The sequence below is a fragment of the Acanthochromis polyacanthus genome, chromosome 3, assembly GCF_021347895.1.
Source record: "Acanthochromis polyacanthus isolate Apoly-LR-REF ecotype Palm Island chromosome 3, KAUST_Apoly_ChrSc, whole genome shotgun sequence".
Lineage (NCBI taxonomy): Eukaryota > Metazoa > Chordata > Actinopteri > Pomacentridae > Acanthochromis > Acanthochromis polyacanthus.
Window position 1 is genome coordinate 9,694,220 of NC_067115.1, and position 18,199 is coordinate 9,712,418.

Sequence of the window (18,199 nt, forward strand, 5' to 3'; positions counted from 1 at the left end):
CTGTGATGCAACACCAGCTGTGCATACGTGCACGGAAGTTCGTGGTATGTTTTAACCTTTTGCTCAAATGTACGACAGCTGTCCTCGATGGCTTTAAATACGTCTCCATCAAAAGGGTCAGTCGCTTGACAGTTGGGAACTATATCGGTTTCTGAATTCAGGGCAACAGTCATGGTTGCCATTGGGATCTTCACAATGCCGCTGTCATGATTTTAGGGGCATTTTTCTCAGAAACAGTGGAGAGGAAAGAGAGTAGGGGAATGACAGCCCGGAAATCGAACCGTGAACTCACTGCTCGAGGAATTTGCACCCCGGTGGTATGCTCCCTGTCCACTGGGCCGTCATGTCGCCCCATGTGTCAGAGATTCTTGTCTAAATTTATGACGTAGACCTATAATGTCTTCCTGTTCTAAAATAGATTGACCCATATTTTTAACCCAGCAGCCTTTTTAGGCTCTATGCAATCCATCTATCTGTGTCAGAAGCAAATAGTGACAACCTCATGCTGAGAAAAGGTCAAATCCAGACATGCCATTAAATCTGCTGCTAAAATAAAATACTCAGTTTACTTAAATAATTCGGTGGGAGATCCCTGGACTGATTGACGCTGCAGGCAGAGGCATGATCTACATATTAGGGTGTTTGGAGGAGGGCTGGGCCTGTCAGAAATCCAATACTAGAGGAAAGCCATCTGCTGAAGATTATCTGACCATCAAGGCTTGTGTTACAGTAATGTGGGGGCAAATTTAGCTTGATGGCATCTTGGCATGATTTGTTGGGGGAATACGAAATTGATTACATAACCTCAAGAGGTGTCGGTTTAGTACACAGAGGAGAAGTGCCTTTGCCCTACTGCTCCGCAATGAGTCTGTTTTTATTGAACAGGTTAAAAATCAAACAGTGAAATCTGTGAAGCTGTGACTTGGGGTGACAACGAAGAAACTACGACCTTATACTGTTGCACTGATCTGTAAACAAATATCGAATATCCTGGTGAAACTGGTAATTTGTACCAAAGGATCGAGAGAGGATGAAAGGATTCAATTTAAGAATATTTTAAAATCAATTTTAAATCTCTACATGGGCTGGCTCCACTCTACATCTTGGACCTTTCAATCTTTTATCCCCTTCTGATCAAACAGATGATTGAGACTGGAAAAGTAGTTCTGTTCCAAATGCCACTAGGATACAATAACAATGTTTTAGCTGGTCCAGGCTTGTTGTAAATGCATGAGCTCTGTCCATAGGTCATTACACATCAAATAAGTCTTTGTCATGATGTCCAGTGTGAGTCAGACCCACACAATGCTCTCTATTCGACCACATGAAACTGCACATGATCTGAATAACCACCCCTTGGGTTGCTGGAGTATTAAACAGTAAGATATATAAGAGGCTCCACCTGCTGAAAGAACTAGGTACTACAGCTAATCGAAAATACATTTTCTAAACATGCATAGTTTTCTCCCTCTTTTGGAGCTTACGGAGCCACAGTACACCCTCTGCACACCACATTTCAGACAGTGTCCTATTGGAGCTTTACAACAAGGTTTGTGACAATCTACAGAATATTATGGAACGGCTCAGATGCAGCAATGCATTTTTTTCTTAATGCTTTTCAGAGTTATTCAGTTATCAAGCATGGCATTGAATTGATTTCAGTAATTTTAATGGACTATAAGTGTGCATTGTCTAAGAAAATGGTTGGGATTCGATATTGGCAGATACTAAATAACAAATGACTCGGCTTAAAGAAAAGACATAAAACAAAGCTTTGTAGAGAAAACATCTTGCATTGTTTCCCAGTTGTTCCATCATACCAAAAAGCTTGTGGTGAACCAGGACAAGTATTCTTCAGGAGTTATACAGTGATTTATGTCTTCATCAAGGACATTTTTTCGTAAAGACAGCAAAATGGAGTTGCCCAAACATTGCTTAACAAAAACATACGATCTGAGGTAAATAACATGGCACCTCCTCTTCTGAGTTATCACCCTATGAAACTGTCCAGTACATTGTTCTGTTGAACAGTTTAGCTCTTTACAGATTTTGTCTCTAAAAAGAAATCAACTGTCAACAGAAAATGTGAGGAGGAAAAATTTCATTGGCATCTCTGGTATACAAATGAATCATGCCTCCCAATAATAATATTGTTGTTCTGTTCAAATTCCAGAAAGAAATTGTGTATGTTCCATTACTTATATGGATGTGCTACAGAATTTTTGAAAGTCATGATACTTGCAGACCTACAATGATCACCAGTGTTTTGTAGCTGTAGTACATATTGTGTATGTGTATACATCATTTTAGTCTCATCATCAATTTACCTTCTGCAAAAACAATCTTTTCCTAATGAAGATGGAAGATGTTGGTACACTTTAACGATCAGCTGCCATTCTGAGTAATAATAACAAATGAGTGCCAATCTGAAGGTTCTGTTGTTGCACAAAGTAAACAACTTTCTTTGTACGGCTGTGAAAGCTCTATGTTTGACAAACTAAAGAGCAAAGGTTAGGTTTTTTTTTTTTAGCAGCAAGTAGTTCCCATGGGAAGTGAGATCTGTGGATTATCCAGAATAACAGACACAGTCCCTGAAAGGATATTTAACTGGCACAACTGGAATACTTTTGATTTCTGTTGTATTTGGAGAGAAAACTTGGTAATGACTATCTCAAAACCTCAACAAACTTTTGGCACAGCTTGATACTACTGGAGGTCTATAATGATTTTAATACTAGAAAATTAAGAGGTTTTCTGAGTACATACAGTCACTGAAAAAAATATTAGACCACACTTGTTTTCTCTTCAGTGATGAATCCAGTTTTCAGTTGATGCCCACTCCAGCCAACTTACTGGTTAGGAGGAAGCCTGGAGAAGCCTACAAACCAGACTGCCTGCCCCGACAGTAAAACATGGGGGTGGATCAGTGACCATCTGGGGTTGTTTCAGTCTGGGTGGAACAGGGCCTATGAACCAGGTCATGTACAGGACTACTGTTGAAAACAGTCTTCTTACATCAGCTGGAAAACTCTTTCCTGCCTCCAATGACTGGACTTTCCAACAAGACAATGCCCCTTGACACATGGCAAGGTCAGTTAAATCCTGGATGAGAACCAGAACATTGGAACCATGCCTTGGCTGCTCAATCACCAGATCTAAATCCAATTGAAACCTTGTGGAAAATCATCAAATGCAAAATGGAGAACCACACCACAAGTCCAATAACAAAGCAAATTTGTTTGAATTAGTGCAACAGGAATAAGCTGCAGTGACAGCAGAACATTATCAGAAGCTGGTGGAGAGCATGTCAAGACGCATGGCTGCAGTCATCAGAAACAATGGTTATGGATCAGTACTAACTCCTGTGTGGATCATGGGACTAAAACAGACAAAACAAAACACAGATTGCCAAAAAGCTGTTTTTGACAGAACAATGCCATAGCTATTGTTATAAGAACTTAAGTGATTTTGGTTGTGATCAAGAAAATCATGGAAAATGTCTAGATATCTGCTCTTCAATTAAACTCTTTTGAACTATTTTTGTTATTATATTTGTCCAAACAAATGTACCTTTAGTGGTACCAGGTATTAAATGAATGAACAAGAAATCGAAGAACACAAGGATGTACGTATATATATATATATATATATATATATATATATATATATATATATATATATATATATATATATATATATGTCAGGGTAGAGACTGCGATTTGGTAGAGTTGGAGTTTCTACCAGTAGAGACTGCGATTGGAGTCTCTACCAGTAGAGATTGCGATTGGAGTCTCTACCAGTAGAGACTGCGATTGTAATCTCTACCAGTAGAAATTCCAATCCTACCAGTAGAGATTTAACTTTAAATCTGACCCCTGCCCTGACCCCTGACCCTAACCTTAAAAGTCTAACCTTAGCCCTGACAAATCTCTACTGGTAGGATTGGAGTTTCTACTGGTAGAGATTGCGATCGCAGTCTCTACTGGTAGAGACTTCAATCGCAATCTCTACTGGTAGAGACTCCAATCGCAATCTCTACTGGTAGAAACTCCAACTCTACCAAATCGCAGTCTCTACCCTGACATATATATATATATACATATGCAGTTAGAGTGCTCAACAAAAGGTAAATAAAGGTAACTACAGCAGCTAATTTTCTGTTTGCAAAATTGGCTGTAAGGGAACTCCATGTTCGTTCTCGTCACAATCACCGTCACTTCCAGCTTCATCGTTGTGATTCAGTGCAACGCCATCTGCCGATGTTACAGCACCAGTAACACCGCGTTTCACTTTAAAAATGTCCCATTTCTCAGGCAGCAGACCGTGATTGAACATTAAATCAGCCAACCAGGAAAAACTAACACGGTTGCCAAGGTGCAGAGCATGCACACTGTCCTGACGGGAGACTTTTGGACATAGACACCGTCTTCCAACGTACAACCAGGAAGCTGAAGAAAAACAGGAAGCCCTATGGCTCTTTCTCCCACCAAAACCCTCACAGTCAGCCCCACAATGTAACCCACTGTGGCTCCATAACTATTTGTAAATTTAAAGAAGAGTACGGAAACCAGATGTGGGAATATGAGAGTGTAGGAAACGTCTGCTCCGAGAATCCAGAGGACCAGAGTGCTCTTGGTGTAGAACGTTATGGAAGTCCCAACCAGACCCACCACCACCACTGCGACCCGAATCACCCACTGCATCTCAAAGTCTGAAGCCTGGTGTCATGGAATCACAGAAAAAAACATTTGATTATTTAATCGTGAACATGAAAATGAGTTCATGTGTCTTTTTTTCCTGCTTGTTTTTAGTTTGCTACCACGGACTGTTTGTTGCCAACATTGGTTACTCCTCACCTTTTGGCGCAGGATGTTCTTGTAGATGTTTGAAGAGAAAATAGACGTTGCAGACAACAGTCCAGAGTCTGTAGACGACATGACAGCAGCAGCCACAGCTCCGATTCCAATAATGGAGATGTACGAGGGAGTGAGGTACTGCAGGGTCAGAGGCAGAACCAAAGTATGCTCACCACGTACATATGGAGGTGGCAAACCATACTGTGTCAAGTTCCAGTCTGGACAAGAAAAATAATAGATACATTCTTTCACAATTGGCTCTTCAGAATACAAGATCACTCCAGAATTCAATCAGTGAAACACGTCCATGCAACAGACAACAGATCACAGGCCACAAACCGATTTCTGATGTGCAGCCTGATGTGGGTTAATTAGGTGTCAGTCTCTTGACAGTGGGAAAGATAAAGGGGTCATTCCGCCCAAATTCACCTCACCACCTTCAATTTGACAGAATTTTTTAAAAAAAGGGGTTAAAATTGATTGAGTTGACTATGTGTAAAATCTGGGGTCATATAATACTAGTTTTTGAGTTAAAATTTCTTAAAGAAGGTTTTTACAGAGCATGGTAGTATCATGGTGTACAGCAATGTCTGAAGTGCCACAACTTCAAAAATAATGTAGCTAGGGTCCTGACATTTTGTAGCCTCATTGAATTGTACATGTGGTCTCTACTGGAACAACACTGCTTTGACAGAACACAAAGCTGTCATATGATGGTGCAAATTTGGTAAAAAAACAAACAAACAAAAAAACAACATGTTTTTTCTATTTTGATATTCCATCAACCAAAGCCAAACTTTTTTACCCTAAGAAGCCAATTTTTTTTCTGATTGGTGCCAGTACAAGCTTTAAAAATCTAAAGTATAGTGCCAGTCAAAGGCATATTCTGAGAAAAAGCTGTAAATATAATTATGTTTTTTTTTTTAAATTTATAGTCAGTATTTGAAAATGCATTGAGCAGGTATGAAAGGCGAACCCACTCCAGTAGTGGTCCCAACTAGAAGAGTTATAAAATACAGTTACTAGTAATATGTGTTCTCAAAACATAGTCTGCCAAATATTTTAGGAAGGATTGTACCACTGAAGACCATATATATCAATACATACAGTATGTATGTAATCATGAGCCTCTAAAATTTCACAGCTCTATAGCTACCTTGTCTCTGAAGTCATGGCACTTCAAACATTGATCCACATTGGATATTATTTGGAAGTTAACAAAACATGGAACATCTCTAAACTAACAGTTACTTACTATTAATTTTATATACTGACAGTCAATAGAAACTTTGAGGTAGAAATGTACGCAGAATTCTACTTGTAGGGGGGCTGTAATTATTCATTGTGGATTTACTGATGATCTAGTGCCCTGGTAGTTGAGATAATGATGAGTTGTCATTTTGTCATGATTCATTGCACATGGGTTGGTCACTTTGCAAAAGTGAACCAAATACACACCAAGCAATACTCAGTGAGTATCTGCACAATTTGAGAATGGGTTTTGAAGGCCTATATAAAGGCCCAAAAAAGGCCACCATTGTTAGTCCAGTGAACAGCATCATGCCGCGTCTATCACATGAACAACGTCTCCGGGCACTGGGTATGGTGGAGGCCGCTTTGAGCTACAGTGATGTAGCCAGGCGTATGGGCTGTTCCCAGCCCACAATCAGAAGCCTGGTCCAAAGCGTGCGCCGACAGATTGCTGCCTGCATCGAAGCAAATGGAGGCCGTACTCGGTATTGACTGTTGTGACTTTGTGTTTGGCAGGTGCCGTTTTCTTTTGTGAAATTCTTTATTTTGAAATCATTCTTGAAACTTTAGATTTTTGTTTCTGTATGCCAATATGCTAAACAAATGATTCATATGAAGAAAATCCAGTTTCGGGCTTCAAAATAAAAATTATGCTGAAAAATATGGTCTCAAAGTTTTTAATGACTGTCAGTGTACATGTTTTTTTTTTCTATGAAACAGAAAATATGAGTAAAAATATATATTTGCTGATCAAAATATGAAAAATAAAATAATTTGAAGTTGGGCTTTAGCAGTACCTCACATATCACCTATGAATCTTAGTATAATTTAATATTACTGTAAAATATGCTACACCTGATTTAAGTTAACCACATTTTACACAATACACAAAGCATCAACTCTTGGCCAAGGAGAGCTGCATTCGCCGTCATAATGCAAAATGACAATTATTGCAATAAATATTAGCTCCTAATTCCCACCAGTGGAAGCGGCGACTGCCCCGACCAGGACAGGAGGGATCCCCAGGATGGCAATGATGACAGCGGCAGCATAGCAGGTCCACTGGGCTGTTAGTGATGAGGAGGCAGACAGCGTCCTCTGGTGGAAAGTCTGAAATGCAACACTGCCAAGACCCTAAAACAAAACAAAACAAAAGAGCAGAAGGAGATGAGGAAGATGAGGTGATGGCAAACGTTCTTCTATTAAGATTTTTTTTCATTGAAGTTCAGGGAAAGAGCTGAAATGAGGACACAGATATCACACCACAAGCCAGCTCTTCCATTATTTAAACTTATTATCAGTGTTGCCTCACAGCACTTCTGTCTGCTTACATCTAGTTTAATGACCACTCACTGGCCCTTTAACTATCTCCAACAACTGTACGACTGCCAACGTGCAAAGGAAAAATGGATTTGGCCAACAGAGTAAATTTATGTTTGCTTTTGACACAAACTCTGATCAGGCAATACAGCATGCACTGCAGCTGCTCAACAATGAAAGACCAAGTGGGTTCAGACCATGAACTGCAATGTCCCTACTTCAAATCTGTTGTTAACCACGCCCGACGGGTACGTCGGAGGAGTTATTGCATTTGGTGCGGTATCTGGCTGGGTAAGTATGTATGTATGTATGTATGTATGTATGTATGTATGTATGTGGCTATGTCCGGTCCGATATCTCTGCAACCGCTGAAGTCAAGATAATCAAATTTGGCACTGAAGATCAATCTAAGGTCCCCTGCTCAGTTGTGGAGTTACAGGTCAGCAGATGAAGTAGGGAGGGAGATACGTACGATGATCATAATTGATACATATTGCAACAGTTGTATAGGGAGGACAGGGTTTTTGCCAGCAGAGGGCGTGGTTCTGCCCTCTACTGAGGGCTCATCTAGTTTCAACTGAATTTGAATGTATTCTTATTTTACAGGGATGGTGCAGTTTAACATGGTTCTAGAAAGAGCTGGGAACAGGGACCTAAAGGTTGCTGCTAATTATCACCTATTTACATGCAATTTGATGCAACATAAAAAAAAGCAAAAATAAATGTATAAGTGAAATAAAATAAATACTGCAATACTGTGACATTAAAAAATTGTTTTAAAATGATGTGAATAGTATATAAAATGGTAATATTTTAGTAAATCTGAATACTGTAAAACAATTGTAGTCACACTGTGTTAGTGAACAAATTACTTTTTGAGAAAATACAGACATTTGAAGTACATATTATATACAGATCTAGCCTGTTTTAAAACAAATTATTGTGTTATTGTTATTTTTAGAATCAACATGTAAATTAATGCTAGTTGCAAAAAAGCAGAGGTAAAAAAGGCCGATGGTCACAGTAAAAGTAGCTGCATGATAGGCTTTAAAACAAGGAAGCACTAGTAATAATGTTAGCATCTATTTTCAATGTTCATTAGTGGATAATTCCACCCAGTCACAGGCTATATTATAGTTTGTGTTTTTTTAATACAGGACTTAGACAAATGAAGCTGAGCCTTGAACGAAGGATTATAGCTCTTCGACAGCAGCATTCGGTGAAAAAACAATAGCTGTGTGAGATAAAGGATCAGCTGGCCACGGCAAATGAAGCTCTTCTGCTGCAACACCAAATAAACTACAGACAAGAAAGTGAAGGTGAGGACCTGATTGCTGTCAGTTGACATGATGTTTGAGCTTTAATGAGAATGTCATATCAAAGACAAGACATATTGCATGGGAGACATCAGAAGATGTGAGGCAGATTTCCAAAAATTAAAGGAAAAGCTTTCAAAACAGAAGTAAATTAAATCAAGAAGACAAATAAAACAAAAACACAGATAGCCCACAAAAAAACACAAGACTGGTGAACAAATTGAAGCAAGAAACAACACAAGGGTTCAAAAAAAACTAATTTCACAAACCAGAAGTAGAGGAGGAAAGCGAAACCTCATGCTGGTGAAGATTCAAGTGAACACACAAACTGGAAGCTAAAACAGAAAGTGACAAAAAACTACAGATTCACACAGGGATGAGACTCAGGTGAAACCAATGAGGGCGGAGCAAACAATCAAAAAGGAGAAGTATAACAACCAGAGACACCCAAAGAGGCTGTTTCAAGCGTCTTCAGAAAAATGAGGATTTAACTCAAACACCTGACTTCAGTGAACTTAAAAAATCAGTTTAGGCTGAAGCGGTTCCATAAAGATCAATTCAAGTTAAATTCAACTCATGTGATTGAGAGAACTGCACATTTTGCTATTGAACACATTTCTAAATCCACAGCAGGCATCAGTGGCTATTTTTCATCCATTTTTAAAGTTAGTTTACTATTCTGACATTGCTGTAAGCATATTAAACAAAACTGTCCAATTTCAGGGCTGCTCAGTGGGATAGTGGTTAGCACTTTCGCCTTGCAGCAAGAAGATCCCTGGTTCGAATCTCGGGGTGGGCCTGGGATCTTTCTGCATGGAGTTTGCATGTTCTCCCTGAGCATGCGTGGGTTTTCTCCGGGTACTCCGGCTTCCTCCCACAGTCCAAAAAATATGCTGAGGTTAATTGATCGCTCTAAATTGCCCATAGGTGTGAATGCGAGTGTGATTGTTCGTCTGTGTATGTAGCCCTGCGACAGACTGGCGACCTGTCCTGGGTGTCCCCTGCCTTCGCCCGAGTCAGCTGGGATAGGCTCCAGCACCCCCCGCGACCCTAATGAGGATAAAGCGGTGTATAGAGGATGGATGGATGTCCAATTTCATTATACTTGTGCAATGACAACAAAGAAATTTGCATTACTATCAGGAAAATTGAAAAGAGATGCTCATGGATTTAGATATTATCTTAGATATTATCATCATTCTATTCATTATTTAGACTTTCTGTAGGATTGGTCCAAATGTTTGACGTCACATATAATATATGTTGGTCTACCTCCTGTCATTTTTCATTGTGTAATTTATTTTGGCTTTAAGCTACAATTTATTTAAGTTGATTTTCTGTAAAGCTGAATTTTTGGACTAAGGCAGGGTAATGAAGTCAAATTACATGGAGACAAATCAGCAATTCAGTGTTTAAATCTTGGTTTTCCTCACGGATCAGTGCCGCAGAAGGTTTAACAACAACTCTGACCTAACCTGACTGTTAACCTGCTCTGGACCAGATGAGTTTCCCAGCAGAAATTGTCAAATAACTGAGCTTGAACTATGAAACTGGAAGGTTGCCGGTTTGATCCTCGGCCCGTTGAGCTCGTGTCGGGGTGTCCCTGAGCAAGACACCGAACCCCTAATTGCTCCTGATGGGTCGTGGTTAGCGCCTTGCATGGCAGCCTCTTCCATCTGTGTGTGAATGGGTGAATGTGACGTGTCATGTAAAAGCGCTTTGGATAAAAGCGTGATATAAATACAACCATTTACCATGAAACTGAGGGAACATGAAAGCAGCTCAGACTAACTAAAATAACTGTGGTTTATTTGGCAGACTTGCTTAGCGAAACAGGCCATAGATAAGTAACTTTTCAAAATCAAATAAGGGAATAACTGCAAACAAAACCAAACATATTATATGATGCAATGATACCACCTGAAGATTGTCAAAAGTTGTACTGTGCATTTGTGCACATTGTTACCTCCACCAGGAGGTTATGTAATCACCGGAGTTTGTTTGTCTGTGTGTGTGTGTGTGTGTGTGTGTGTGTGTGTGTGTGTGTGTGTGTGTGTGTGTGTTCTTGTACTTGCTACATGGTGAGTACCATTTTCTGCATTTAACTATCAAAGTGAGGACATTTTTACAAAGTGAGGACATTTTGGCCGGTCCTCACTTTGAAACAGTCATGTTTGAGGGTGAAGACTTGTTTTTAGAGAACAGGTATGAATTGAGGTTTGGTTAGGGTTAGGGTAAGGATTAAGTTTAGGCAATCAGTTGTGATGGTTAAGGTTAGGGTAAGGCTCTAGGAAATGCATTACGCCTATGGATGTCCTCACTAAGATAGAAGTACAAACATGTGTGTGTGTGTGTGTGTGTGTGTGTGTGTGTGTGTGTGTGTGTGTGTGTTTGTCTGTTAACAGCATAACTCAAAAAGTCATGGACGGATTTTCACCAAATTTTTACAGGATGTCCGGAAGAGCAAAAGTAACAATGGATTAGATTTTGGAGGTAATCCGGATCACCGTCTGGATCCAGGATTTTTTGAAGGTCGAAGGACAATTGCGAGGGATGGCCACCAGGCCATCTCTCAATTGTACAGACAGAGGTCGCCGGATCGATCCCAGGCGACGGCCGAATTCCGCGCGGCCGGGTCGGCCTGCCCGAGCGAGTCGGGACCGACGGAACGAAGCGGCGGCGACGCGTACGGTACCGTCACGTGAGCGCGCAACGCTACCGTTACGTGTGTGCGGCGGCGCCGCCGTCAAAACACTGTGCTCTTACACTGTACATGAATGTTATGCTTTGTGCACAAAGATCCCGGGCGACGGCCGAATTCCACGCGGCCGGTTCGGGCTGCCCTAGCGAGTTGGGACCGACGAAACGAAGTGGCGGCGACTCGTACGGTACCGTCACACGCGCCCGCAACGCTACCGTTATGTGCGTGCGTCAAAACACTGTGCTGTTACACTGTACATGCATGTTATGCTTTGTGCACAAACTGTTAAAACTAAATTAAATCCGTCCATTACGTTTTGGGTTATGCTGTTAACAGACAAACACACAAACAGACAGACAAACAAACTCCGATTGGTCATCTGTACAATTGAGCGATGGCCTGGCGGAGGTCTGCAATCTCCGAGTGCTTTTCTAGTTTTTATTTGCTATAAACAGATATATTTGGGCCGTTTTATTTTAATGGGCTGCTTGCGTCACAACAAGCTATCCGTAATTTCTCAGACAGAAGCTAAATTGAAACTGGATATCAGCTGAATCAAATTGAATAAGCCTCTAAAGATTGTGGTTCATGTGTCTCCGAGAGATACATACTCCAAAGGGTCTGTCTGTCAAACGTCTGACTGTACTCTCAGTTTATTTATAGAATCCTCTTTAAGGTTCTATTTTTTATAAATCAGGGAAGTATGATACAGATCAGTGTCCATCTCACCAGCATTAAGAAGTCATCAATCCACCTCCAGACGCTGTCCAGCTCCAGAGAACCGACCCAAGGCTCTTGGAACGTGTGGTTGAAAGCAGTCTCAGTGATGCTTACAGATGTGTTGTTAACCATAAGGAAGGGGACACACAACCACTGCAAAAAGATAGGAAGATCATTACAGAAGGCCTCAGTATAACAAGTACTCTGTTTATATATATGTTAACCCTGACCAACTGAGCTTTTTTGGAGCGTTTTTTGCTCCTGTCATATTTTTTCTCACTGTGACTTCATTTGTAGAACCATGAAGAAGGAGAGAGAACTCAGAAATATCTTCTGTGCCGCGTGACTGTTCTAATATCAGAAACCATGATAATAATAATAATAAAAGTGAAAGTTGGCTTTCTTTAATTATTTATTTGACACACTGGCTGGTTTGGGAGTTGAAAGGGTTAAACTATAAACTTAAAATATGACTTTATGTTCAAGTCACTGTGTTTTAACGCCAACTCACAGACACTAAACCAACAACCAGTTAAAAATGGTAAAATGGGTAAATAAATGGTCACCCCCTTGGTTTCACACAAAAATCAATACACAAACATTTTTTACGTGGTTTGTACTTCCTTGCAATGTCATACACATGACAAGATGCACGCAGATACTGTGCATTTTCAAAATCAAGAAGCTATTGTTGAGCGTGTTCATTTTTTGAGATAGAAGACAATCAACTTCTCTCAGAGTTGTTTATTCTGCAGTGCCAAGTAGCTTGATATCAAGGACCATTACTGTTCAGAGGACTGTAGTTAACAAAGATGTTAATCTGAAGGCGTCTTTCCAATAATGGATGAAGTTAACAGTACACAGAGTAGATTTATTGTAATGTGCAACAATCTCATTGGTCAAAAACTGATGGAGAGGAACCGAGTTTAACTCAGCCCTCTCGCTGGTGCACAGGCATGTCCTCAGCCTCTTGGCACATGATCCCTCCAAACAGAAGATCTCCCCATTGTGATTCAAATGTGTCTTTCTCTGTTCTCTTCTCCATTAACTGCTGACTTCTGTCTCAGTCACATCAGCTTCTAGTTGACACACCAATTCCAGTCATCAGTATTTAATCAGTTCTTAAAAACAGCAACTTTTGTTCTAGCAAGAAGTCTTCAGGATATGAAGTGGCCTTCAGTACTAAGTGAGTGTGTGAGAACTTTTCCGACTACCTTAATTGCCCCTCGGGGATAAATAAAGTTTATCTGAATCTGAATCTGAATCTGAATCTGAACTTGCAGTGTATGTGTGTCAGCAATGAGTGTTGTTGTGTAGTGAGAGTAAGCAGCTGCAGTTTGCCCTCAGTTGACCTGGTACTTTTTGTCCCAATTCACATAGCGTGGGACAATGTTCGAGACCCTCCCGTCTTACACAGGTTAACACAACTCTTTATATTAGCACTTAAGCAATGTGTAAATCATCAAATAATCATGTTGATTTAGGCATATTTCGTTTGAAGTTCATTTCTATATTAAGAATTGTGTTAATACAGTATTTTTATGTGTTATTTTGAGTCAGCACCAAGCTATATATATATATTTTGTTATTCTGTTTAAATGTGTTGATGTATACAGTATATACAGAGGGAAAATTATAGCTTTATACTGATATATTTAAAGAACAACTTACCAAACTGAGAAATGCCAGAGACAGCTGGATGACGTCAGTGTAGGCCACTGAGTAAAGGCCTCCTAATAAAGTGTAGACGATGGCCACAGCTGATGAGATCCACACGGAATATCCATAAGGCAGGTCCAGAATCACAGTCATAGTTGCTCCTGTTAGAAAAAAAAATAAAATGCTTGAATTGCATTAAACCAGACAATCTGCTTCATCACTGTTCAGTATATTTACCTAATCCAAGCAGGGTGCAGGACACCCACAGTACATCTGACAGCAGACACGGCAGCACAAGGACTCCACTCAGTAATTTCCCATACTTTATCTGGAATGGGTCCATCATGGTCACATATCTTTTGTCCCTCATTGGCTTGGCAAAGAAAAGACCACCTTAACCAAAAGATGAGATGTGAGTCATTATTTTGCTCTTTCTACAAAATGTTTTGGCTTGCCCTAATTACACAAAAACTATGCAATAAGATAAGTGCATCTTCTGATTCTATATAGCAAAATTATTGTACCTATTATGAAGGACATTGAGTATTGTAAAGGCATCAGAGCCCATACTAAGCCCATGTTGGGAGTGTACACCGCCTCAGCCACTCCTAGAATAAAACCTCCTCCGACCCACGTAGCTGCAGAGAAAAAGACATCAATTTAAATTAGAATGTAGTGTATTTTCAGCATTTTTTGCACAGCTTCCCAAATATTGCTGAGAGCAGATTGTCCTTTACAAGTTCAAGCGTCATCAAATTTTTATGGTCATAGTAGTGGAAGATGATATTTGGGAAAACAACGATCCACACAGTAACCACATCTGTACCCTGATGTAAAGAAAAGTGTGGTCTCTTCACTGTCTTTGGTTTTTGGGATTCAGCTAGAAGCTGTGAAACACACCAAACTGAACTGACAGTTGCTGAGATGCTCACTTTCACTTCTTGGGCCTACAAGAAGCAAGTGACATTTACTAGAACTAATCTGCCCTTTAATGCATTACAGTTCTGTATTGAAAAGTATTTCTGACCCTTGTCAGTTTTTCCTTTTCAGTGCTTTTCCACATTGCATCATGGTCAATTTGACTGAATTAATTTACTTTTTTGACAGGAATTTCCAAAAAAAAAAAAAAGACACTTTCATGCTAAAATGAAACCAGATTTATACAAAGTAATCTCTATCAATTAAAAATATGAAATGTAAGGAAGTTACAGCATAAGTATCCATCCCCTTTAAATCAGTATTTAGTAGATCTGCATTTAGCCACAATTATTGTAACGTGCCTGTTTGGATTGGTCTCAATCATCCCTGCATACCTGAACACTGTAATTTTACTACATTCTTCTTTGCAAAAATGTGTCAGCTTACACAAGGATCGTGAACAGCTTTTTTCAGTTCCAGCTACAAATTCTCAGTTTGGCTGAGGTCTGAATTCTGATTCTACCACTACAGAATATTAACCCTTTAAGCTTCAGTCAATTCCAGCCGTTTTCAGTACAAAAAATCGTTAATATTCTATTTTTAAATAAAAAAAATTACGAAAAATACGGGGAATATTGGACGCGCATCGGGAGGTGCACTTCCTTGAAAATGATCGATTCGGGGATTTTATACCGACTTCAGGACATGTTTTGGACAAAATAGTTTACTGGCTTGTGTCATCTGGATGTAAAAGGTTGGATTATGGCCGTTTTTTGTGGAATCTTTTTTTTGTGTGTAATAATAAACCCGGAAATGTGAGTCGCGCTGTGTGCGTTGAAGCCGTGTATAGAGAACGGATGGATGAATATTTGTTTTTGTCGGACAAATGTGTTTTTCTCACCCGTTGTGGTAATCGCATCTGAAAGTGGTTTATACCGGCGGATTCATGAGAATCTAAGCTTTCCATCGGTGTATAGTGTTTGTATAATCGCGTTTGCAGCCGTCGGACATTCTTGAAATTCCTATGCAAATTAGTAGGTGTACCGCCGGCGGTACACTGAAGCTTGTCTTCAAACTATTTCTGGAGCTTTGGCTGTTTGTTTCCAGCCATTGTCTTGTTGGAAAACAAATCTTCCCCCTTTTCTTTTTCAGACTGCATCAGATTGTCCTCCAGGATTTCCCTACAATTTGCTTTAATAATTGTATTCTACATTTACAAACCCTCCAGGACCTGCTGCTGAGAAGCATCTCCTCATGATGATGCTGCCACCACCATGCTTCACAGCGGGGATGTGTTTGTAATGATGTGCAGAGTTTGGTGTCCCTTTGGAGTGTTCTTTTGTCTTCGTGGTATAGTCATATCCAGTAGTAGTGATTCATCAGTGACTTGACCTTACAGATACAGATGTCTTTATACTACAATCATCTGAAATACATTCACTGCACTCAGATGATGTCCATTTCACTGACTGTGTGATCTCTATCACCAGTTGGCTGCACATGTGTTGAATTAGGTGAGTAACTTTTAGGGTTGATGAATACTTAAACAATCACTTTTTTATAGTTTTGATTTTTTTTTAAAGGGACATCACTTTGAAGGAATCTATTTCAAAAATTCTTCCCATGAACACCAAAATAATTGTTCATTATTCAATGTTGACAAGCAAAAAAATGAGGGTGAATACTTTAAATAGGCACTGTATTTGGTCCCAAGGAAATTAATAATACAAAGTATTTGCATCCATTTGTGAAGCTGCAGTCGAATGTTTAATACCAATAGACAAGATTTCCTGCCTGCATAAGCTAGCAATCCAGTGTGCAAATAAAAATAAATGATACCAGAAGGCGACCAAACCAAGGCTAAAAACAATGTAAAATGACATGACATAATATTTAATTACAAGATAATTAGCCATTATTGAGCCATTTTACAACTTACCAGTCATGGTGAAAACTCCAACCACCAAGCTGATATTTCTGTCTCCAAGAAGCACCACTTCAGTCCTGTCCCCTTGGCTTTTCCTCTCAGCCCTCCTGGACTTTCGGGCGGCCCAAATTCCAGTCCCCAGGATCAGGATGTAGAACAGCACTACTGCAACCACACCAGGGATATTCAGAGCCATGGTGCTGAACTGCTTTAGAGCATACTGACAGGCAGATGGACTGACTGCAACAAATACAAAGAGTATGCAAGAACAAAGGTCACCGACATAGTCAGGAACTTTAAGGCCATGCTCTAGGTGCACTCCTGAATTTACATTGGCATCAGCTTTACCCCCGGCATGCTCTTTCACTTCAGTTTGATGAGGAAAAGTCAAAGTTCACTTTTCTAATTCTGACTGTCAACATACAATCAATTTTGTAGAGGCTCCAGAGTTTGAAAACTCCCCATTGTGTTGGAGAATTCTGCGAATGGGCTTTCCATTTAGTTGTTGACTTTTGCTCCTTTCTTTTTGTTACATTTTTAAAATCTTTTCTGTTTGTCATTTTAATAAGATTTAAGACAGCCATTAGTTTATTTTTGCTACTTACACAACTTCTGTTGACCTGATTATAACTACTATTCCTTCTAAGCCTTACACAACCCTGACCTCTGACCACCATTCATACTGTGACAACATTGAACTTGTGCCACATTAAATAGCAGTATTTTTCCTCTTTAGGCTGCCCGTTTATCTTTGAGCTTTTAGCAAGCCAATTCTCTTTAGTTTTAGATTCCAGTTCTGTTTTGGTTAAGAAGAGCAGGAGAATTACAATCAAAGAAAACAACTTTAAAAAGGTCCAGGCATTCAGTCTGGGTTTGAAGAGTAAAAGGCCTTTATTGCAGTGAAAGGTCAAATCTCCCACAGATACCAGAGCAACTGGTTTCCTCAAGAGCACTCATCCAATATGCCTCTCTTTATTTGAGCCTTTAATAGTTTTAGTACTTGACATATAAAACTACACTATATTGCCAAAGGTATTGGGACGTCTGCTTTTACACGCACATGAACGTTAATATCATCCTATTCTTAATCTGTAGGATTTAAAATGGAGTTGGCCCACAACTATGGTGTTCAGTACCGTTTGGTTATGTATTCATTTGTTTATCCTTTTTGTTTGTTCGGTTTTTCTGGGGTTTTTTTTGTGTGTGTTTGTTTTTGTCTTATTGATGGGTAATTAATAGTCGGGAACAACACAGCATCTGATATTCTTCAGATGTAATAGCACCGCTTGCTAGTCCCTGTCCCTGTCCGTCCTGTCTCGTCCTGTCCACCCTTTGTTTTCCTGCACGTCACCACTGAGGTGTAGCACTGCCCTCCCTGGCTCTTAATAGGGATTTGTAATAAAGAATGTCAGCTTAGCTTCAGGGAGGGCAGGTGATGGTCACATGCATGCACTAAATAACAAAATATTTGGCTGCAAGACTAAAATATGCATTAATCTCATAAAGTGTTGACACCCCTTCTGTGGAGTTT

General features: G+C 39.8%; 1 protein-coding gene across 1 annotated transcript; it reads right to left on the minus strand.

Annotated features, from left to right (window-relative positions):
* Positions 1–3,694: 3,694 nt before the first annotated feature.
* LOC110954763 (high-affinity choline transporter 1-like) lies at positions 3,695–16,931 on the minus strand. Its single transcript, XM_022199445.2, is given in 9 exon segments — positions 3,695–4,361; positions 4,364–4,718; positions 4,857–5,074; positions 7,088–7,241; positions 12,174–12,317; positions 13,836–13,984; positions 14,061–14,216; positions 14,348–14,461; positions 16,681–16,931. Coding segments are annotated over 9 exon segments (1,686 nt in total). The 5' UTR covers positions 16,865–16,931; the 3' UTR covers positions 3,695–4,149.
* Between the last annotated feature and the right edge of the window lie 1,268 nt (positions 16,932–18,199).